The 22626-nt window shown below is 34.2% G+C and overlaps 3 protein-coding genes across 4 annotated transcripts; 2 read left to right on the plus strand and 1 right to left on the minus strand.

Annotated features, from left to right (window-relative positions):
- Positions 1–8732: 8732 nt before the first annotated feature.
- LOC130636507 (DNA fragmentation factor subunit beta-like) lies at positions 8733–13313 on the plus strand. The gene is made up of 4 exons (XM_057446249.1): positions 8733–9070; positions 9732–10030; positions 11106–11362; positions 11919–13313. Exons 1-4 carry the CDS (start codon positions 8806–8808, stop codon positions 12127–12129), a joined length of 1032 nt encoding a protein of 343 aa, XP_057302232.1. The 5' UTR covers positions 8733–8805; the 3' UTR covers positions 12130–13313.
- Positions 12179–14018, minus strand: LOC130636513 (uncharacterized). Its single transcript, XM_057446257.1, has 3 exons — positions 13679–14018; positions 13336–13455; positions 12179–13133 (listed from the first exon to the last, which is right to left on the minus strand). Exons 1-3 carry the CDS (start codon positions 13931–13933, stop codon positions 12933–12935), a joined length of 576 nt encoding a protein of 191 aa, XP_057302240.1. The 5' UTR covers positions 13934–14018; the 3' UTR covers positions 12179–12932.
- Positions 14019–14211: 193 nt separating this feature from the next.
- On the plus strand, positions 14212–22124 carry LOC130636509 (serine/arginine-rich splicing factor 4-like). Of its 2 annotated transcripts, none has more exons than XM_057446251.1 (2): positions 14212–14604; positions 21282–22124. In XM_057446251.1, the coding sequence occupies exon 2, from the start codon at positions 21290–21292 to the stop codon at positions 22097–22099; it is 810 nt and encodes a 269-aa protein (XP_057302234.1). In that variant the 5' UTR covers positions 14212–14604; positions 21282–21289; the 3' UTR covers positions 22100–22124. The 2 variants fall into 2 exon arrangements, with proteins under 2 accessions (XP_057302234.1, XP_057302235.1); XM_057446252.1 differs by lacking the exon at positions 14212–14604 and adding an exon at positions 18883–19032.
- The last annotated feature ends 502 nt before the right edge of the window (positions 22125–22626 follow it).

A 22626-nucleotide genomic window follows, 5' to 3' on the forward strand; every position in this document is an offset into this window, starting at 1 on the left:
TTTCTTATGTTTATATAACCAATTTTAAGCAATAATAAGAAATTGCAAAAGCTTTTATAGAATACCACTAAAAGCAAATACGTGTTTCCGTACCTTTTTCCATGTCTTCAATTCAACTCTTGCACATGCACATTTTCAATGATGTTAAATTGAGATGCGATTGCAACTCTCTTATAAGCCCGTAATGGAGAGTTACTATTCTAAAAAAATAAACAAATGGACATTTTTAGAAAACAGTAAATGCAGAACTATAGTTGATGTGTCTATTCTACATGTTTTATTTGAACATAGTCACAAGAAAAAAAGGTAGTCTAGCAACAAACAATAGGCCATTGTTCTATGTTTTTACGGCTGAACTATAGTGGCTCCCAAACCTCCGATCCTGCACAGAAGTTCAAAATGGCGCATTTTTTGGGTGTTGTGTGTACTTAGTTTGGTGTTTTTATTTCGACTTTGGGTGTTTTTCGTACAAGATTTTACTATGCCTGGTGAAAATTGTGCTATATATGGATGCTCTGTATCGAGGAGAAATAAAGACATCAGTATTTTCAAAGTTCCGTTGCCAAATAATGAAGTAAACAAAAAATGGGGAAAGGAGCTCATCAATATCATCACGAAATATAGGGAGGTAGATGACGAGCTGAGACGTCGCATTTCCACGTTCAAATTGTTTATTTGTGAACGTCATTTCTCGGAGGATCAAATATGGGTTTACCCAACTCGAAAAAGTTTGAAAGAAGGAGAACTACCACATCTGAATCTTCCACAAAAATCTGGCAATATTTCGACCTTAGCCTCTCCACCTCGATCGAACACTTCGATACAAAAACGGTTTTGTCAAGATGATCTGGAAAATTATTTTGGTAGGCAGCGTGCCATTGGATCGCGACGTGACAACCCATCGGTGAGAGACGTTGGATATAATGATAATACCATAAAAGCACAATTTTCTGTAAGACCAAATGCTGGGAATGTACAAGGATGTGGTAGCAAATTCAACATAATAGATGACACCCCATTACCAAAAAGAAAAAAGTCTACACTTTGAATGAAGCACACAACAAAACGGCTATTTTTATAGCCACACATTTGAAAAAATGTTATTAATTGGCAATTTTATCTAGTTCTCTTTATATTGTGGGACTGGAGATGCTTTGTTCTATCATTGGATCACTTTAGGAGATGGTTATTGGATGAGTATGTATGTTTATTTTTTCTATGTCCCATCTATCTATTATTTTGTGAAAGCTATTAGCTATGGAAAAATTGCAATGTTGTCACTTTTTCAAAACGCGTCAGAATTACTCACGCATATATTTACAGGAAAATCAGAGGAATCCTGATATCTTAAATTGACCGTAAATGAAGTAACAGGATTTCTCACACGGCACCTCTAAATCGTACTGTGAGGGATCCTGATTTTTGTCTGAAGTTCAACCAAAAAAAAAAAAAAAGGAATGAATTTTTATTGTGATTTTTAGCCAGGTGTAATGTTTTTTTATCACATGTGTGGCTATAAAAATAGCCATTGTGGCAGATTTTATAGTTCATGCCTGGAACTAGATGAATCAGTGACCCATGTCTTTGCTGCTACTGGCTTTTTTAATTTCAGTTCTCAATGATCTTTTCTTTGCAAGTTTTTTAGCAGCCTTATGTTTTTCACGTATGTCTCTAGCATAGGAAAAGCTGCGAACTCTTGTAAACATAGTAAGCATGTGTTCCAGAAGATTCATACTGACTTCTTTACTGACTTGTGGATCAATGGTATAACAGACACTTTTGAAATTGGAAAGTACAGAACAGTTTTTGAGCATATTTTTAACAAGGTCTTGACAATTTAGTGTTGTGCTGAAATTTGAAGTTTTCAACCGAAACATTTTTTCACATTCTCGAAAAAGTTCTTGTATTTGTTTGTTCACTCTCCACAAGCCACCACGGTCGCGTATATTGATCAATGTCTGTGAATCATCACAGTCAACTTTGCATGCTTGTAGGATTGATACAGCCTGTTTGTTGAATTCACTTTGTTGAGACTTTTTCGAAAAACGGAATTTTGTATAAAGCTTGTGAACGATAAATCCAGCCACATATTGCAGGCTTTTTTGTTTATTCTCCGAGATAGGTGTTACAGCTTCAGTTACAGAATCGACAACTTTATCATTACCCGAAAGATGAATTAAAACATGATTTGCAAGTTCTGTTAGAATAATATTGCTCAAAGTAGTGTCCTCAAATTTTGATGGAAGCAAGTTATCTTTCAATAGACCATAAAAGTTTGCATAAAAATCTTCTGCATCACCGTTATACTTTCCAATGATTGGCTTCAGTTTTTTCCAAAGTTTGACCGCATCATCATTAGAAACTTTGAAATCACGAAACACTTCCCTGGTTGATTTGGGTAAACATTGATCACCAAGGCATATCTCAGATAGATAGATAGATGTGCATATTTTACATGGCTAGCCTCACAAATATCGAGGGATATACCCTGTCTATTATTTCCAGGAGGGGCCATGGCGTAGATGGAGAGTCCTAGAGTATTTAATGCTCATTTTGAGCTACGCAGCCCCAATTAGAGCCCGCGCTCTACTAGACAACTCCCGGCAACATCCAACGGCCCACACAGTGTGCCATCTTCCCAATTTCCCTCACATGGCTTGGGTTAACCCGGGGCTATGGTAACATTCACTCGCCCATGTTGAATCGCCGTCAAGAGGAATCGAACGCCGGTCTCCCGCACAGAGTACGAGAGCTATAACCACTAATCTACGGCGCCACAAATGTCTCACACATCTCAGCACTCTTCGTGATAAGTACTTTCAACTTCAAAGGGTGTAGCTTTTTCAAAATTTGTTCTTCTTTAGTAAGTTTTGGTAATGAAGGACCAGCATTCGTCGATATTTCAGGAGTAACTTCAGTAGTGTGTTTGACATTGCGATGTCTAGTCAGGCCACGTTGTGATTTACAAATTTTATCACAATCCTGACAAGGATACCCAACTTCTTCGTAAGCTTCCACTTCCGTTATCACAGCATCTAATTCCACATTAAAATCCACATCTTCATCAAGAAAACCGCCTTCAAGTAACTCAAATCAATCATCAAGATCTTCGCCTGCAAGGTAGTCTCCTCCTGCATGCGCCGCCATTTTGAACTTCTGTGCAGGATGAGCGGGCCGTCCCAGGCTGATTGAGGATAGTTCGCGTAAACAATGCCGACGGTCCACGCAACTAGACTATCTTTTTTTCTTGTGACTATGATTTGAAACAAAGCAAACTACGGAGTTACTATTCTAAAAGAGATAATGAATGAGCATGTTTAGAGAACAGACAGTACAGAAATATAGTTAATGTGTTTATTCTGTATGTTTTATTTCAGAGAGATGAGAGTTATCTTTGTAAGTAAACCAAACCAAAGCAGTACTCAGCTGTTTAAATAACTGGGAAATTAAACTTAAACGTGTTTAAATTTCGCGGGATTTTAGTTTTGCGAGAGAGCAAAACATTTTCTAATTAATTTTCTTTAGCGTAGTTTTAAATTTTCATACATTTTTGTGTTTAAAATAAAGAAATAATGCCCTTCAATTTCGTTTTGGTGATTCCTTTCCCTTCTTTATATTCTCGCAGATTCTTTCCGAAAAGGTTTTGAGGAATTCACTAAACACCATACATCCGCTTTTGCATCATCATTAAGATTATATATGGAAATATTGGAAAAATATAAACTACCTGTTGGCATACATAAAACGTTATGATGCCCGAGTGTTGGATAATCCATCAATTTATAGTTATGTCTTTTTACACGCTTCTCAATTTTTCGATCCCTATCTAAAATTTCTCGTTGGGTACCCGTCAACTTTTCCTTTATTTTGAGCCACCAAATATGCAACAATTTCATCATGCATATCTTGTTGCATGATGCCTCCATTACGCTTCCCCTCCTCAGATGTTAAGCACTCTTCAAACTTTTCTCTGTTCTCGTGTGTGCTCATGTTAGTTGATTGGTCGAGTGGGAAACTTTCAGAAAACACCTACATGTGAACAGAAATTGACCAACCTCGATCTCCTTTTTCTGAGCTTTTGTCAACCCATATGGAGGAATATACCTGGGCACTAGTTTAGAAATTGTGCAGGGAAGTAGAAACAGATTTTGGCTAGCCAGGATTTGCGGTACCTTTGATTGCTTTATAAAAAAAAATCACGCATAACACTATGCTCAAAGTAAGTCGAGATTTTATGCAAATACGCATCTTTAATAGGCTCTAAAGCGTTACGAATAAAGGCTGCTAGTTTAATACGAGTGTCCTTTTTTAGTTTTTTTTAAAATTATTCTTACGCGTATTAAATTCATGAATGTGATAAAAAACTCCCTCTTTGACTGGGCCTAATTTGTTTTAATAGCATAAAGCTGACCAAAAGGTACTTTTTTGCAATATAGTGGTTTTCTTATACTTATGGTAAAAAGTTTCATTTTATTTTGTCGTAAATAATTTCTTTATTTCTTGCAAATAAAACACTTAAAAAATGCTCTCTTTTTTTTCAATCAGTACTGTAATTCTTCATGCATGCACCACATAGGGCAAAAACTTTCAAAGTCGGGCGGCTAAAGCCAGACAAATATTTTCGCCCGACTTTGTATAAAGCCCGACTTTGTGTAGGACAGTTTCTCTCTTTGTTTTGGTGAAATTCCGGGAAACATAAGCGATGATGGTCGCGGAGAGTTACCCACATTCAGTTTATCATGTTACCTTATTTTAATGCCGGTGCACACTTTGATAAACAACCAGACGGTTGTGTTGTTGTGCTGCTTACTTTGTCGTTACTCCAACATAACTTTAGACTTTATATTAGTCTAAATAGGGTTTGATAGGGTCATTGTAAATAGTTTAACTAATGGTTGAACTAAAATTTAATATAGAGATCTATAGCTTGCTAGCTAGCTAGCTAGCTTAAAATAAACTGCCTTTTTGTGTATTATTGTGTGATATCTTCTTTCTGTTGTGTTAGATAGAAAATGATGTGGCAGTACCAACCTGTGGGCTAGACTTATATGCTTGCTGTGCACGGCTGACTGGTATTTATACCAAAGCACATAAATGCCTTATATATGTATATCAACATTTAAAAAAAAATAACAACAGAGTTTGTGTAGGTATCCAACTTGAAGCTATTTGTTTACTTTTTAGCGGTAACCTCTTTGGCTCTGGCATTTGCGTGGCAAGAAAAAAATGTTAGGATTTGGTGAAGAGATGTCTTTTCCTGTGAATTTTTTTTTCACAGAAACATTGTTGAGGTTATAAATTATTATTGATTGAAGAGGGTGCCAATAAGCAGGAAACGCCCTCATATATAAGAACGAGTTCAGACAACTTTTTGAATTAAATTGGCGGTTGGCGCTGAAACTGCTCGCACTTTCCCGAACTCGCCCTAAGCATTCCCGAAATATAATTCCTTGTAACAAATCATGCGGACAATAGTTGGGAAGAAGAGGCACTTGAAAAGAAAGGAGTTAATAAAGTTTAAATATATATAAGTTATTTATCAAGTAAATCTTATTAAAAACCACCAAAACAGTTCTTTTAAGAACTTTGCTGCCGCATAGTAAGTATATTTTAATTTTTATAGATTTTTGAATCATTAGCGTCCGTTTTTCTTTTTTTAATCCGGCATTGTTCGGGTCTATGCAGGTATTTTTAGGCGAATACTTGAATTTTTGACTGAACTCGCCCAAAAGCGCCCACAATTCGGCTTATTAGCACCCTCGTATCGATTTTAGATTGATGTCTTCTGCTTTATTTGAATTCATTTAAACTCCTAGGAATGCCCTTGTGTGACGAAATGGATTAGCACTGAAAATGTAAACAAAGGAATTCATCTATAAAGTCTAGCCTTATCCTGGGGTTAACTACTTATTTCTAATAAGTTCTGATAATCTTTTGTTTGAGTAGGGTCACTCACATCTTTCATTCTTGTGGAATAACATATTATAGTTATGTCCAGAAATAACCCTGGCAGGATGTGTGTGCTATAAAGTATATTAGGAGATCATCCAAACTTCGGTGTCACGGCTAATGTCGTCTAACTCTAGAATTTTTTACCTGAACGTCCTTTTGTGGCAAAAGGAAAATTGATTTTTACAAAAGCTTTATGTGCAACATGAAGAAACATATATATTTATATATTAAGATACTAACTTTACAACTTCACCATGGTAATTTGAGTTAGGGTGGCTCCTTACTACAGGCTTCTCATTTGTAAATATTTGCTTACGTGGTCAAACATGTAGGCCAGTTGAACACGTTATGCGACTGCATAGCGTACCTAATTTGCTCTGGGTACGCGATTTTTAAAATGACTATTTATTTGTTTAACAGCGTGCATGCAAAGGCATCGCCACTATTCGTTTATAAACTTTTAAAATGCGATCTTAAAAAACATTTCTATTTCCGCTTTTTGTTTTTAAACTTTTAAAATGTTATCTTAAAAAACATTTCTATCGCTGCTTTTCGTTTTTAAACTTTTAAAATGCAATCTAAACTTTTATATTTAATTACTGCAATTAAAAATTTCAAAGGAGTTCGCGCAAAATAGATTGCTAAAATTGATCTTGCAACCTATTGTGATTAAACAATTGATCTTGTGGGGTCATTGTTTATCAGTGAGGCAATTATTTTCTTAAAAAAACAAAAGTTATCGCTATTTTATCTTTCTGTGTAACTATTCATCCAAGTTTCGCGTCCGCGGTAGATAACATTCAGACTGTACTGTATATTTTGTGGCATTTTTTTAAATGTGTCATGTGACAGGGTTGGCCTAGTCTAAATGCTTGTTTTTCCTTTGCAAGCATGTTTTGTGCTTACAACCAAGTTTTTGCACTTGCAACCATGTTTTAGTGCTTGGAGCCATGTTTTTGTCTTACAACCATGTTTTTGCACTTGCAACCATGTTTTTGCACTTGCAACCATGTTTTTGCAGTTGCAACCATGTTTTTGCACTTGCAACCATGTTTTCGCACTTGCAGCCATGGTTTTGCACTTACAACCATGTTTTTGCACTTGCAACCATGTTTTTGTCTTACAACCATGTTTTTGCACTTGCAACCATGTTTTTGTACTTACAACCATGTTTTTGCACTTGCAACCATGTTTTTACAAGCTCGTGAGCTTGTATTAAAACGCAAATGTGTCCTACTAGAATGGAAATTTTTGCCTCTCTGAGCACCGACACGGGAGTAGTCGTGTGTTCGAATCTCATCTTGGTAACTATTTTTACTTTTTTTTTCTTTTTACTAACTCGTAACTAACCATGTCCGAAATAATCAATTGCAACGTCACAGATTTAAATTTCGTACCTAAACTCTCTAAGTACTTGGAAGTCATCTAAATGACGTTTCAGGCCAAAATTGGTATTTGTTTTCGACAAAACTTGGCACAGTTAACAAAAAAAGTATGCTGAACATAATAGTGACACCATAATTTTGATTTTTGTCACTTAACGTCATTTTAGGCCAAATTGGTCCAAAAATTAAAATATTTTAGACAAAACTTGACAAAGTTAACAAAAAAAGTATGCCGAACATGGTGACATTAAAATTTTGATTTTTTGTCACCTAAATGTCATTTTAGGCCAAAATTGGTTCGAAAATTAAAATACTTTATTTTCGACAAAATTTGGCACAGTTAACAAAAAAAGTATGCTGAATATAATAGTGACATCAAAATTTTGTTTAAGCTCATAAACGTTTCAATCGCGCGACTTTCAACCATGAATGATAGGCTGTATTTTTTGTTAGCAGAAATTATAAAATTGGGTTGCATTGTGGATGTTTCATAGTTGTGCATTTTCAATAGCGAGATAGTTTATGCAGCGCCTGCATATTGTTTATTTTTTAAAAAGATAAGATTAGTGTTCACAAGCTTTATTTAACTAACTGGTAAAGTAAAGGTGTTTCCACCAAAGTTTTAAAAAGTGAATATAGGCAGAATTAAGGTTTCCCCCCAAATGCCTGGAAAGTAGTCTGCGAAAAATAAAATTTCCACAACAATACGAAAGAGAAAAACGAAGACGCTCCACCATATATAAATAATTATGAGAACGAAATTCTTTTTGTAGCGAAAAGAATTTCTCGTTCTCGCTTTCTTCTTTCTGTCAGTCAGTTTACCCCAGACTGACCCAACGAAAATTGAAATTTCGAGGAATTTTCCGTTCAAGAAGATCTCACAAAAAATTTCGAAAAATAATTGCGTAGTCCACAAGAAATGTTATTGCCCATCTGAATAGCAAAATATGTCGTGTCTAACTTTGTAACAGAAATCACAATTTAATAGACAGCTTTTTGTAAACTTTATTCGCGAGGTTGTTTACGTATATCATACGTCTTGTTTGACTTACAACCATGTTATTGCTCTTGCAGCCATGTTTTGGACTTACAACCATGTTTTTGCACTTACAAACATGTTTCTGTACTTGCAACCATCTTTATTCACTTGCAATCATGTTTTTTGTCTTACAACCATGTTTTTGCACTTGCGACCATGTTTTGTTACTTGCAGCCATGTTTTTGCACTTGCAACCATGGTTTTGCACTTGCAACCATGTTTTTGGACTTACAACCATGTTTTTGCAATTGCAACCTAGTTTATTGCACTTGCATCCATTCTTTTTGTCTTACAACCATGTTTTTGCACTTACAACCATGTTTTTGTACTTTTAACCATGTTTTTGCACACTGTTATCATGTTTTTGCAATTGTAACCATGTTCTTGTAGTAAAAATGACGATGTTGTATATCAATTTAATCGTGTTCTATGGAATTCATTAAAAGATTGCTGGGCATGGGAGCGCGGAAGCCTTTTAAAGTTCAAGACAGAAATGGACAGAAACGTATTGGTGTAATGGCAGCATCTTTGAAAGAACTTAGAAAGAAAGGATCAGTGAAATTAGGCATCAGTAATGTTGGAAGTATTGTGTTGGAAGAAGATGGAACACATATTGATGATGAAGATTATTTCAACTCCTTAAGTGACCAGTCAGTTTTGGTGTTTTTGCAACCTGGCGAGGTTTGGGAAGGATGTGAGTATAGAATGCATGAATGTTTGGCTTAGTGAAACTTTCCTAAAAGATGGTTAGGCTTAACTGACACAAAGTATTTGGATTCAGACTGCCTAATGACCCCTTTTGCTACACATGGCATGTTTGACTTACTAGCGATTCGGGAACTGCAATTAACATAAGCTAAACTTTGTTTTGCTCTATTTGTATTGGGGACTTTACAGGAGATTTTTACCCTTGTTGGACAATTCGGACAAATAGACGGCTAGAGATATGAAATCTTTTAATCCTTGACATGATGATATCATTAAATTGCATTTGTGCAACAGGAGGTGGGCATCTAACAAAAATTGCACTGTCTATTAATTACCATACCATTACCATTTAATTTTCCACACTTCCGCAACTACTGAATTAAATTCACGAAACGAAATAGGGACTAGTTGTTTATTAAGTGAAACAATAGAAAGTGTGAAAAAACTCTATTATGCTCAGAATAAAACTTTCAGGAAAGGTGACTTCTGTAGCATGGATCACTGAAAAAGAACATCTCACTCCCTCATATCTCACATTACCTTTAGCAGGACGATATTATTTCAAACAGGACAATAAGAGTTTCCTGAACTTCCTTTAGCCTACCATTTTGTCTCATTTCTGTATTGTCACATATTTCATACCTTAGATATCACTTACTTAAAGCTAGCAAGCACGAAAATTCTTGACAATGTTAGCATACGAAAAGAGACTATTGATGAGATACAGGCCCGTTTATATGATCCAGACTCGCCTGAGTTGTTATTGATGATGGAATACGTTCATGTTGCGCATGCTAATATCCAAGCAGAGAGGAGACAAGACGATCCCGACTGGTTTGAAGGTGTTTCGACATCAATGAAAACAAAAACACAAGTCATGAGAGAGTCAGCAAAAGGAAGAGTACGTGGCTATTTGTGGAAGACAAAAGAGTTCGCCGAAAAGATGGTGAGATTTTATACACATTTCTTTGCATGCACGAAAAGTCTATGCCATTATCAGTCTGCAGTCATAAACTTGGATTATCAGTTTTGCTTTTTAAAACGTTTTCTCAATAAATGCTGTGCATGTTTTATCTTTACCACAATCTGAGTGGTGATGCTGTAGTGGTAGTGCATTCGGCTTGAAATAAGGTACACTACAACACACTTTCAATTTAATTAGCATTGTCAGCACATTTGTAGGCATCTACTGATTGCAAACCGGCTTATGGGGCAGGCAAAGTTAGAGCGATGCTATACGTGTCTCTAACAGTAATGTAACATAGTTACAATCAGAGGGGAGAAAAAGCCAGTCATAAAGATGTTTTGCCTACTTCAGTTATAACTACAAAGAAATGCATTTCGAAATTAATGTACACAAAATTTGGGAATAAATATTCTGATTGTACTCTACCTTTAACATAACTATTCCATGTCTGCTCTTTATTCCTTAAAAATATAGTGCATTAAAAATATTTTGTTTCCAATAAGCGTGTGCGCAAAGTTAGCCCTCAATCCAGTGCGCGAAAATATTACTGTGAAAATGGTATATCACGATAAATCTTTCAACAACTTAAATGGTGGCAACATGGAAGAAATTTTAAAATCTGATGCTATAAGATGTTCGACATGCAATGAGATATATGGCATTCTGAATACACTTTTTTATATAAAAACTGAGCCTCATCTTCTTAGCGAAATACCTGAATATAGGCTGGAATTTTCCTAAGTATTTTTTTTTTCAATTTTTATTTCTCCATTTTGACTTTCTCAAATTGAACTATTTACATGCTTTTATTTGAAGTTATAGTTATCTATATTTTTGAAGACACTTTCTTAGGATAAAACTCTGCTAGGATCAGTCAAATATGATTGAAAAATACTTGATAATGTTGTGTTTGGAAATTATTGTGATTTAATAATGGTCTCTTAATATCTTCTTAAGATTTTGAGGTTTTTGAGAATTTTTTTCCTATAAAACAAATACGTGTATGCAGTGCTAACTGTTATCAAAAATGAATGTTTTTACTTTTTTTTTATAGGATATTCCGAAATCTTCGAGAAAAGCTTTAAAGCACATTTTATCCTGTTTTCAAGAAGAACTAAAGCGTAAAGAATACAACGCAAGATATTTCGATCGAACTGCAGAAGCCGAGTCAGAAAAACTATGTTCAGACAAGGGTTGGTTTTCTTGCCAAGGTGCGTTTGATCGCGAATCCTGCGATAATTCTCATACGATTAACCCGTATGCTTCTAAAGACACGCGAGTATTTTTCAGCACATGGAATTTAGACCACAGGTAAGATAATATAGATAATTGTTTTCTGGTATATCATTATTGTACTGACGTTTTATCAACACTGAATGTCGGTCAGCCTTTCTCATTTATTTTATCTCATTCGTTTTTTCTAGTCGGCAAATGAATTTTAGTTTGCTTATTACGAACGGAGGGATGGGTGGGTTTTAACCCCCTAGTTTATAGGGATGGATATAAATTTAATATGCAAAAGAATTTTTAATTTAAGTTGTTAAAAAGCTTGAAAGTGGAGCACGAGGTTAAATAAGCAATACCTAAAAACGTGATTGGGTTTGAACTATTGTTTATTGAATTTTTTTGTCCTTTTATGACGATTTTCTCTAGTATTTATCATGACTGGCCATTGTTGATAAACAAGCGCATTAGATGTCTGCCTTAAATTATGGTTAAAACTATGAAGGCGTCTGATAATTTGATAGCTATCAGATTTGAAATTTCATTTCCGAACAATATCGTTGCTCCGTTTCGAAGTAACCTTGTTCGATTGTGTTAAAATGTTATTTATTTGTATATATATATGTGCTTTCACTTTTTTCAGAATTGAAAAATCACGAGAAGTTCTGCCACAGTTGGTACATGCGATAAAGAACTGTCCGAAAGATAAAGAAGTGAATTGGAGGTATTTTTACCAGCTTTTGTTTACCGTTAGCAATTTGAAATTAGTCGATATAAGATGTCATCGAAAAGACAAACATGAAAACTACAAAGTGGATAAACGGAAAGTCTACGTCGAAGCAATGTCTTGCTAGCTTATAGTGACGTTAGAGGTTGGGATGTAGTAAAGAATTTAAACAAGCATCGCAGGATATAATATTCACAAGACTTTAATTGAATTTGTTTTAATCTAGGCTATATACACAAATGGGTTGCAAATTGCTCTTATAAAAAACAGATAAATTATTATATTCTTACAAGCGAAAAATGTTTTTTATATACATATATAAAAGAATAATACATCCTTTTTTAGTAAGAATAATGCTTTTTTTTTATAACGTTATTCGTAAAAAATCGAAACTGTTAAAAATTGTGTTAACCTTATTGGTGCGCTACGATAATATTACTTCTGCGTCATCAAGAAATGTAACAATAAAAATTTCAGCTTAGTCAAGTTTCAAAAATAAACAAAAAATGGTGTGTCTGGTGATCAAGGCCCGGATTTATTCTTGTATTTCTGTTTAGCTGCATTTCCTGCTATAGCGTAAAAAAACTCTTGCCCTTTTTAGTATTCTTAAAATCGAGTTTTGATAAAAAGAATTCTTATAAGAAAAGGGTGTAATTCCAATTCTTATAAGAAAAGGGTGTAATTCCAATTTTTTAACCTTTACCTTTCTATTACAAATTTTAAAAGAAATTAATAATACATAATTTCAAATTTTGTGGCTTAGCTGAAAATATAGACTGTCCTCAATTGATGTGCATTATGCTACAAAATAAATTTCACAATAGAATATGTTAGCTTAAGTTCACTCTATACTACACATAAACAACAATTAATATATATGTTTCGAACACTACAAAACATTCCAAGATTACATTTTCACCAGTACCCTTTTTACCATTTTCCTTTTTTACTTTTTTGAAATTGTTTCACCATATCTGAAAGTTTATGCACTCCTTCGTAGAGACCATCCCCAGTTATTGCACACATTTCTTGTACGTGCCATGGATTTGATCGTAACTCTCTCAAACCCATCTTTTCCACGAGTTCCCATGATTTTAATGCATTTGGGAGGTCTTGCTTGTTAGCCAGAATCTGATTTTAAAAGATGTAAAGAGTTATAACAACCTCGTTCCCAAAGCGCACATCTTTTTCACGTGTGAACGAGAATAAGTGGCCTGAGGCCAAATTTGCGCTGGTAGTAATTGCTGTTTTTTTTGTGAAATATTTTATGGGAATTTTATTTATTAAATATATAAACATTTTTACAAAAAACATTTCATCTATTTTTACTTACCACTGCTGGTACACCTTGTTCCATTCCCTCGTCTCTCAAAATTGACATCAACTCGTCATGTGCCTCGTGAATCCTTGATATATCAGACGCATCAACTACGAACAGCAATCCTTCAGATCCCTAAATAAACAAGGTAATTAGACTGAATAAGATGGCCAGATTCAATTTGCAGCAGGTCCTCGTCAGAATAGAAAAAGCTGTATGTTAAGCTTGATACCATTTCAACTTTCTCTACGAACAGGCTTGTTGCATTTGATTTGTGGAAAAGAACGAATCAAAATTGCAGCCTAGTTATTATTGTAATATTTCAAAATAAACATTAAACAGATGTTTGTGTACTTACGTCATAGTAATGTCTCCAAAGCGGTCTGATTTTTTCTTGTCCCCCTACATCCCACATGGTGAATGTGACATTTTTCATTTTTACTTCTTCCACGTTAAAACCAATGGTGGGAATTGTAGTGACATTTTCGTTTAGCTTTAACTTATATAGAATCGTTGTCTTGCCCGCAGCATCTAAACCTAGCAATAATATTCTTGCTCTTTGATTACCGAACTCGTTTAAAGCAGATGCTAACTTTGATAGCAGTAAGCCCATTTTGTAGCTATTTCTCTTTCTTTAATTTGTCGATCGTTGTTGGTCTTTGGTAAAATTTACAATGGGAAAAAATCCGTTAAATTTGTATTTATAGCAAAGTAGAAATATTCGGACCCGCATTTTGTGTCCTTGTGGTGTATGACACGTTTGTCAATTTCACATTTTGGTGTAATATGACGTCTCAGCGATGACGCATAAACTGCTGTCATCATCAAAACGCTATTCTGTATAGTACCTTGTTCCTAGAGAGAAGGGCCGCCATTTTGCTTGCCTCAGCCATTCTGGTAGTTTTTGTGATAAAAACAACCGTTGTTGCGGATAAATGAGCCAAATTCAAAACAAGCGTAAATTTCGTGGAGATCAAATATTAGTATGCTAAATTCAAGTCCTAATCTTTGCCACACGTAACAGTAATAGTTTTCATATAGCTGTACTAGGGCTCCCTTAGTCCTTTGCCGTTGTAACCAGCTAGCTAGCTAAAATTGACTCTTGTTTTGAAGTGCTTTCTTCTTTTCTTTTTACGTTTCATTTCTTCTCGTGTAAGATTGTGATTTTGGCAAACTGGCCGTGGTACTTAGCCGTGGTTTTGGAATAAGGATACCATAATTTAGAGGTAGCCAACTAACTAGCTACAATTTCCAGAATCTGTTGTCAGTGGGTTGATTTTAAAGGTTAGTTTAGCTACATTATGTTTCAAGCATCGTCTTAGCAAGACAAAGTTTTGGAAAAAATGTGAAATTCATAAGTATTTCCCTGATTAATGTATAGCGTATACTGCCCTATTACTGCACAAAAACTGAAAGTGAGAGACTGGTCTAAATTTAACGAAACCAATTTCTCAAATGAAGTCTCTGCATTAAATTGGGAAAATGTACTTTGTACAGGTGATAAAGATGTAAACACATCTTTTAACAATTTTTTCAAAGCCATTGAGGACATTTTGGATATCCATGTTCCATATAAAACTATATTATCAACAAAATCAAAAACTGAACCACAAAATCCTTGGATGACCAAAGGTATTCTAAAATCCATGAAAATCCGTGACAAACTTTATAAATCTTTTATGTGTGCAAAAAACCCTATCATTAAGTCTAACATCCAAGAAAGATATAAAAGATATCGAAATAGGATTGTATCCTTGTGTCGAACCAGTAAGAAGAATTACTATTCTGATTATTTCAAAAAAAACATCCAGAATATTGGTAACATTTGGAAAGGTATAAGGTCCTTAATCTCTTCTAGTAGTCGCAATGAATCTAATTTAATCTCACTTAACATTAATAAATCTATAACCACAGATCCCTTAACTGTAGCCAATACTTTCAACAACTTTTTTTCTTCTGTCGCAACAAACCTTCGCAAGAAAATTCCTCACACACCTAAAAACTTTAATCAGTTTCTAAAAAACAGTGTACCCAATTCAATGTTCCTGTCACCCACCACTCCAGAGGAGATTTTGAAATATTTATCTACTATAAACTCTAAAAAGTCCAGTGGTCCATTAAGTATTCCTTATAATGTTTTGAGTCTTATTAAAAATGAAATTGCTTGTCCCTTATCTAAAATTATTAATCTCTCATTTACCTTAGGTGTTTTTCCAACTCAACTTAAATTAACTAAAGTCATCCCTATTCACAAGAAAGAATCCAAACTCGACTGCACAAACTATAGACCAATCTCATTGTTACAGTACAGTCCAGATGTAAGCGTACGCGTACGCTCAAGTTTCACACCTTTTTCTCGGAGGCGGTAGTTGTTTGTCTTTTGTTCTTATTAATTATCTTGCGAGTCTTTTAAGTCATTAACTTGCGCGTAATAAACAAAAGATTATTGAAGAAAAAATAGCTTATTACAACTGCGCGTAACTATTGTTAAATAGTGTTAACATAACTATTCCCAATAGCATAATTGCAAATGTTATCAACTCTATCAATGTGACACGAAGAGCCATTGTTTAATATTTTTATTAAACAAAGGTTTTGCGTGGAAACTAAATAGACTAGCGAGAAGGCATTGTTGGTTGCGCGGGTTAAATAAAGCCTTTACGCGATAGAAATTATTTTAACAAAGATTGAAAAATTTTTTAGATTGCATTTTAAAACTTTAAAAACGAAAAACGGCGATAGAAATGTTTTTTTAGATCGCATTTTAAAAGTTTAATAACGAAAAGCGGCGATAGAAATGTTTTTTTAGATCGCATTTTAAAAGTTTAAAAACGAAAAACGGCGATAGAAATGTTTTTTTAGATCGCATTTTAAAAGTTTTAAAACGAAAAACGGCGATAGAAATGTAATTTTAGATCGCATTATAAAAGTTTTAAAACGGAAATCGGCGATAGATATTTTTTTTTAGATCGCATTTTAAAAGTTTTAAAACGAAAAACGGCGATAGAAATGTTTTTTTAGATCGCATTTTAAAAGTTTAAAAACGAAAAACGGCGATAGAAATGTTTTTTTAGATCGCATTTTAAATGTTTAAAAACGAAAAACGGCGATAGAAATGTTTTTTTAGATGGCATTTTGAAATTTTAAAAACAAAAAACTGCAATAGAAAAGCTTTTTTAGATCGCATTTTAAAAGTTTAAAAACAAAAAACGGCGATAGAAATTTTTTTTTAGATCGCATTTTAAAAGTTTAAAAACGAAAAACTGCAATAGAAATGTTTTTTAGATCGCATTTTGAAAGTAAGAGCTTGTGATTTTAAATATATCAGATTAAAATCGTGTTACTATAATTAGTTTCGTTGTTAAAAAAAATTAAAATTCAATGGCCGTCGCGTTTAATTTATTCTCGCGCAGAGTATTGTTTTTAAACAATGTTTCTCGCTATGCTTTTGTTTTTAACACGAAGCAATTATTTTCGCGCAACTTGAAAGGAACTCGCTATCCCATTGTTTTTTTTAATGAAAGCAATTATTTTTGCAACTTGAGCGTACCCGTACGCTTACATCTGGACTGTACTGTATCAAATATTGACAAAATTTTTGAGAAACTGATTCATGATAGACTTTATAAGTTCCTTAACAAAAACAAGGTCCTATATTCACAACAGTTTGGCTTTAGAAAAAACTATTCCACTTCACAAACCTTGCTTAACATGATTCAAAAAATTGCTGACAACCTAGACAAAGGTAATTATGTTTGTGGAATTTTCGTAGATCTCCAAAAAGCTTTCGATACTGTTGACCATGAAATCTTATTGAAAAAATTGTTTCATTATGGCGTTAGAGGTAATGTCTTAAATTTATTAAAATCCTATCTTTCTGACCGTGATCAGTTTGTCTCCATTAAAAGTATTTTCTCAAATAAGGTATTTATGAAGCATGGTGTTCCTCAAGGATCTGTACTTGGCCCACTTCTTTTCTTGCTCTATATTAATGACTTACACGAAGCAATAAAATTTTCCCTAGTTCATCACTTTGCTGACGATACAAACTTGCTGCATTTTAATCCCTCATTGAAATCCCTCGTCAAAAAAGTCAATCTTGATCTTAGATTCCTCTGGCACTGGCTCAGTGCTAACAAAATATCTCTTAATGCTAGTAAAACGGAATATATACTCTTTAGACATCCCTCTAAACCCTTTAACTGTGAAGTTAAGCTTTCTATTGGTGGTCAAAAGGTTTTTCCTAGTGAAACTATAAAATATCTTGGTGTACTGCTTGATTCTAACCTAGGATGGAAGTCCCAGATTAATTCAGTTGCAACCAAATTGAAAAAGGTTAATGGAATCATTGCAAAAATAAGACATTATGTGCCAATGGATGTTCTTCTGTCAGTTTATAATGCTCTTTTCCACTCAAATCTAAATTATTGCACCCAAGTCTGGGGTCAGTCCATAAGTTTACAAGTGAACCGAATCACTGTCCTTCAAAATTGTGCTTTACGTCTTATGAATTTTGCCAACCATAGAACAAATGCAAACCAATATTATAAAATTTAGGCATCCTTAAATTCACAGATACTGTGAAACTGCAAAATGTATTATTTATTTATAATTTATTTCACAACAATCTACCTGTTCCTCTGATTGGTACCTTTTCAATTGACTTCTCTCACTCTCATAATACTCGTGCTAACAGCCTAGGCCTTATAAATTTGCGTGCTGTTCGTACTTCTGCATTTGGTTTGAAATCCATTAGGCATCAAAGTGTCCTATCATGGTCTAGTTGTCAGAATACCTTACCTGAAATAAGACTTTTAGATCTCCCTTTGCATAGACTTAAATCTCTAATAAAGCATACATTGTTGTCTAATTATGTTTAATTTATATATACCTAAAATTACTATTGTTCACAATCACTTTCACACCACTTTTTTCTTGGGATTTGCAATTGCAATATTTTTCACATTTTTTCGCTTGTCTGTCTTGTTTTGTAGTGTTGTCTGTGTAAGTTGTGTGTTTTGTATTGTCCACGGTGGCTGTCATACTTCGAGCTCTGCTAACTTTGGCAGTTTCCGGGGTTTACTAGGGCAAAATTTTTAATTAATAATGTATATTTATCTCCTAGTAAACTGAAATATATGTTTATTTCATTCATTTCATTCATTCATTCATTCATTTCATTCATATTATCAGCACTATCCTTATATTGCCACCAGAAAATTATTAAAATATGTTGATTTCAAACGAAAGGACTTGAACCTGTGTAGGAATCTTTTTATATTTTAAAAAAATCTGTTTTGGTTTGTGAGATATATATATTTGTAAAAGTGTGACTAATTATATATGTGGAATTATGACATCATAAAGTAAGATCCTGAAACACAATCGCTGGTATTAATATTCAAATATGTTCTAAATACTAAACTGGAGAGGTGAAAACATATATATTTATATATATTTATATATATATACTCTTTCTATTCGTTCACTATTTGTTGTTTGTTGTCCCTCTTTTTTACCCTGCTTTTTTCACCTTGGTTTTTTTAGTACGCTCTCGCAAAGAAGAGAGACAGGTTGGACCTGCAGTCACATTCCGACTGCATCGTTTTGATTGGTTGATTTTTTACAGGGCAATTTCGCAATAACTGAAAATAAATATGTTGATCCGTGGTCGTTTGAACTAAGATAAGTGTATCTAAGTTATTTGTTATGGTAAGGCTGATTTTTTAATCATGCTTTAATTTAATTCTTTGGATGTTTCAAAAGCTGTGTTGAAAGCTCTGAACCAATTCACCTTTTCAATAAAACCTAAACAACTAGAAGCTGTGGAGAATATTTTGAATGGAGTTGATACATTAAATTAAAAACATTTTATTCGGACGTGCTTCACTTTCAAGTTTGTTTACACCTTCGTTTTGTTTACATGTGCTTTGCATGTGTTTCTTATCAAATTTTGCACTCAAAACCCTTGAAAGTTGGAGCGGGGGGAGAGTGTGGCTTTGAGGATCTCCCTGAGATAATATCCTCATCGTGGCTGCTTTTATTGTGAAAAATATCAGTAAAAATCCAGTATTTTGAGTAAGGGAAAAATAAACATGGAAATGCTTCCTCTCTCTCGGGCAAAACTAACCACTTGTGTATGTGTGACAGGCAGGTATTTGTAACATGAGGAAGAGAACTGATCTGTGGGGATTTCCCTCGCTGCCTTTCCCATAATAAATAAATTTCTAAAGTCTGTTATTCTAGTTCAGAAATAACAACCATAGAACTGGTAAACATTACCTATCTAAATACTATTGCTGAGAGCACGTTTAAAATGGAAGACATCAAGGAGGACAGTCATGGTTTCTCAAATAATGTTTATTTTTTGAATTTGAGTTTGGTGACCCAAATGTTTAAAGCTATCAAAAAATATTTTACAGTACTAGTTTCATTAATTTTATTGTCTCTCATATAAATTCCCAAGCTGTTAACTGCTTTGTTTCGATCAAAGTTTATTCTTTTTCTACTTTTTTTATTATGCTGTCCACTCCCCTTGCAGACATGGCGAAAAATATTGCAATGTTTATTTATTCCTCTACTATTTTTTGAAGTGACTGCAAAAATAATTATGCAAATATTTAAAAGCAATGAGATGAAATTTGAGTGGCTAATATTTTTCTGTTTCAAGTAACTGTAAAATTTGAATTTCAAATTGTCAGGTAGGTATAAAAGGGAAAATGATGAGTTTAGTTTACTAGGCTACCTTTGTCCTGGATCTTTTCATGTCCCAGATCTTTTTTCACAATAAGTATCATGCTAGGCGTATAGCATCAACTTAAAACTCCAACCCTTTAAACTGACATTGGTTTAAGTGTGCCAGAGTGCATTTCCTAATGATATAATGTCCAATTTTCTTAGTTCTTTTCCTACTACCATTACAAAACCATAAGCTTTTAGGAAGTTGATGTCTTTGTCCAATTCTGGTAAATATTTCTATCGGTTTGACATGCTATTTCTGTTTTGTAATTTTTAACAACTTAAAAAAAATGACTGATGAGATTAGATGTGTTTTGCTCCAGTCATAGAGCATAAAAAAATGACTCAAATATTTTGCTATGCAGGAACTTTACTTAACTTTAACTCAAAGTCATATCCATTTGTCCTGAAGATAATTTTTGGCAAGGAAATATACTTAAAAAGGTATTGTTTCTCACCTAGTGTCCACATCTTTTATCCTTCCACACAGGTGTTAAAGGCCATTGAAAATCCATCTATATATCAATTCTACATCAGTATCAAGGTTTAAGGCTGTAGGATTTAATAAATGTAAACAAAACAAAAACATTCCATGGTCGTAAGTCTCTCAAATATGCCAATAAAGTAGCTACTTTTAGCACTGTAGGCATCCCTGTTGGAAACAGAGGTTTAAAGTTACCAGTTTTCAAATATATACCAGATTTTTACATATCTCATTTCTTTTCAAGTGCTATTTACCCTTTAGGTTACTCAGAATAGTGCAGGAACTTTTAGAAGAAAATCGAGAATTTTTTTAAAAATTTAACACATACAATTGAAAGGACAATATTGGAAAATAAGCTTTTCTGTAAACTTTTCCCTGAAACCCGACAGAAGCTGGAAACTATATGATGTTCGCTTTGCTTGTTGTCTTATCATCGGTTTCATCATAGCCAGTACCGGCTTGATTATACTGAGCTGTTTCTGTACTTAAATAATGGTCTTCATAAACAGTTCTTGCATGGATTAAAATTATCTGGTATTGTACACCACGTTGATGGTTGTGGGTGCGATTTAGAAAAACCTTTCCTGTTTAAATGGATTTTCTTGCTATATGTCCTTTATAAGTCAGTTGATTACTGTGTGAAATTTTATACTGAAAAAATAAATTATTGTAAGGAAATGCATCTATTTCCTTCGTTTTTTTGAAAATTATTATTAAAAATAATTTGATTATTTTATAGTAACCACAATGACGCGTTCAGATTCAAACGACAGCGACCAGAACAGAAGAAGAAGTAGAAAGAAAAAGAAGGAACGATATCGGTCACGCTCGCGCAGCAGTTCGTCTGACAGATACCGCAAGTCGAAAAAGTCGCGCGCACGGTCCCGTTCTAGAGAACGTAGACGAAGTAGATCACGTGATCATTACAAAAGTCGCTCCAGGTCTAGAGATAGGTCGCACAAACGAAGAGAGAGATCAAGATCAAGATCGCGTGATCGAGACAACAAATATAGCTCTAAAGATTACGATGATAAAGTAAATTCTCGTTCAAAGGCAATATTTGAAAGTAATAACGATAAAACGAGTTTAAAGGAGAAAATAAAAACACTTTCATTAACACGTGACGAGAACAAGAAAGAGGTTGTTCCCAGCCTTGAGCAGTTGCAGAGGTTTGAAAAAGACAGCTTTGTACAAGAGTCGTTTTCTTCGACTATTCCAAACGCGAGCAACCAACCGAAGCAGAAGAAAAAAAAGAAAAAGAAAAAGAATTTGATGCAAAGCCAAGCAGTAAGTAATAACCTCGCAAAAGACATTCCTGAGCAAAAAGCAGAGACAATATCACATGAAAGTGCTATGTTTGGAAATACTTTAGACACGATGCATGTCGGAAAGTTTGCGTCGAGAATAGACAACAAGCGTAAAGAAATACTGAAAAACGTAGAAACTGATGACGTCATTTTTGGTGCGATGTTTTGCGAAAGTCCAGAAATTCGAATGAAACGTTGGATTGAAAAATTAGGAAAGATTCGTAAAAAAGCGCGAGAAGCTGGATATTAGCATCAAATAAATGATTTTGTTTTAACTTTTAGCTTTTTTACTTGTGATGGTGTCGTTTACCCGACTTCAGCAGTAAATAAAATATGCATTTTTATTAGCGCATGTAGCAAGAACTAGCTGCAAAATCGTATTTTTAAAATTTTAATAAACTAGTCGGTGGCCCGTTGGAAAACCCACGGGTTCGTCCGTCCCCTTTATACCGCATTGCGAGCGTCTTGCTATTTGCAGTACCATTTTGCGTTACAGACATACGGGTATTTTAAAATAGATGTGAAAAGCACTTGCAGCCCAAATAGTTTGGATTCTTATATCACATCGTGTGGTCCAGTAGTTATGGAGTTCGCTTCATAATCAAAAGGTTCATGGTTCTGTTCACAGCGCGGTCATGTTCAACAAGTGTCTTAACCACAATTATGGATCTGCCCATGCCATGTGAGAAAAAATGGGTATGCTTTGCTGGTGTGTACTTAATGTATACATTCAGAACACAGGACCCACATTCATAACAGTGTTTCCAACACTGAACT

The sequence above is a fragment of the Hydractinia symbiolongicarpus genome, chromosome 3 (assembly GCF_029227915.1).
Source record: "Hydractinia symbiolongicarpus strain clone_291-10 chromosome 3, HSymV2.1, whole genome shotgun sequence".
In the NCBI taxonomy this organism is placed as follows: domain Eukaryota; kingdom Metazoa; phylum Cnidaria; class Hydrozoa; order Anthoathecata; family Hydractiniidae; genus Hydractinia; species Hydractinia symbiolongicarpus.

Coding starts and splice junctions, on each gene's coding strand:
- LOC130636507 (XM_057446249.1), top strand. CDS start 8,806: ATGGAATTCATTAAAAGATTGCTGGGCATGGGAGCGCGGAAGCCTTTT. Junction 10,031..11,105: donor AAGAGTTCGCCGAAAAGATG/GTGAGATTTTAT, acceptor TTTTTTTTATAG/GATATTCCGAAATCTTCGAG. Junction 11,363..11,918: donor ACATGGAATTTAGACCACAG/GTAAGATAATAT, acceptor CACTTTTTTCAG/AATTGAAAAATCACGAGAAG.
- LOC130636513 (XM_057446257.1), bottom strand. CDS start 13,933: ATGGGCTTACTGCTATCAAAGTTAGCATCTGCTTTAAACGAGTTCGGT. Junction 13,456..13,678: donor TTTGGAGACATTACTATGAC/GTAAGTACACAA, acceptor TTGTTTATTTAG/GGATCTGAAGGATTGCTGTT. Junction 13,134..13,335: donor AACAAGGTGTACCAGCAGTG/GTAAGTAAAAAT, acceptor TTTTAAAATCAG/ATTCTGGCTAACAAGCAAGA.
- LOC130636509 (XM_057446251.1), top strand. CDS start 21,290: ATGACGCGTTCAGATTCAAACGACAGCGACCAGAACAGAAGAAGAAGT.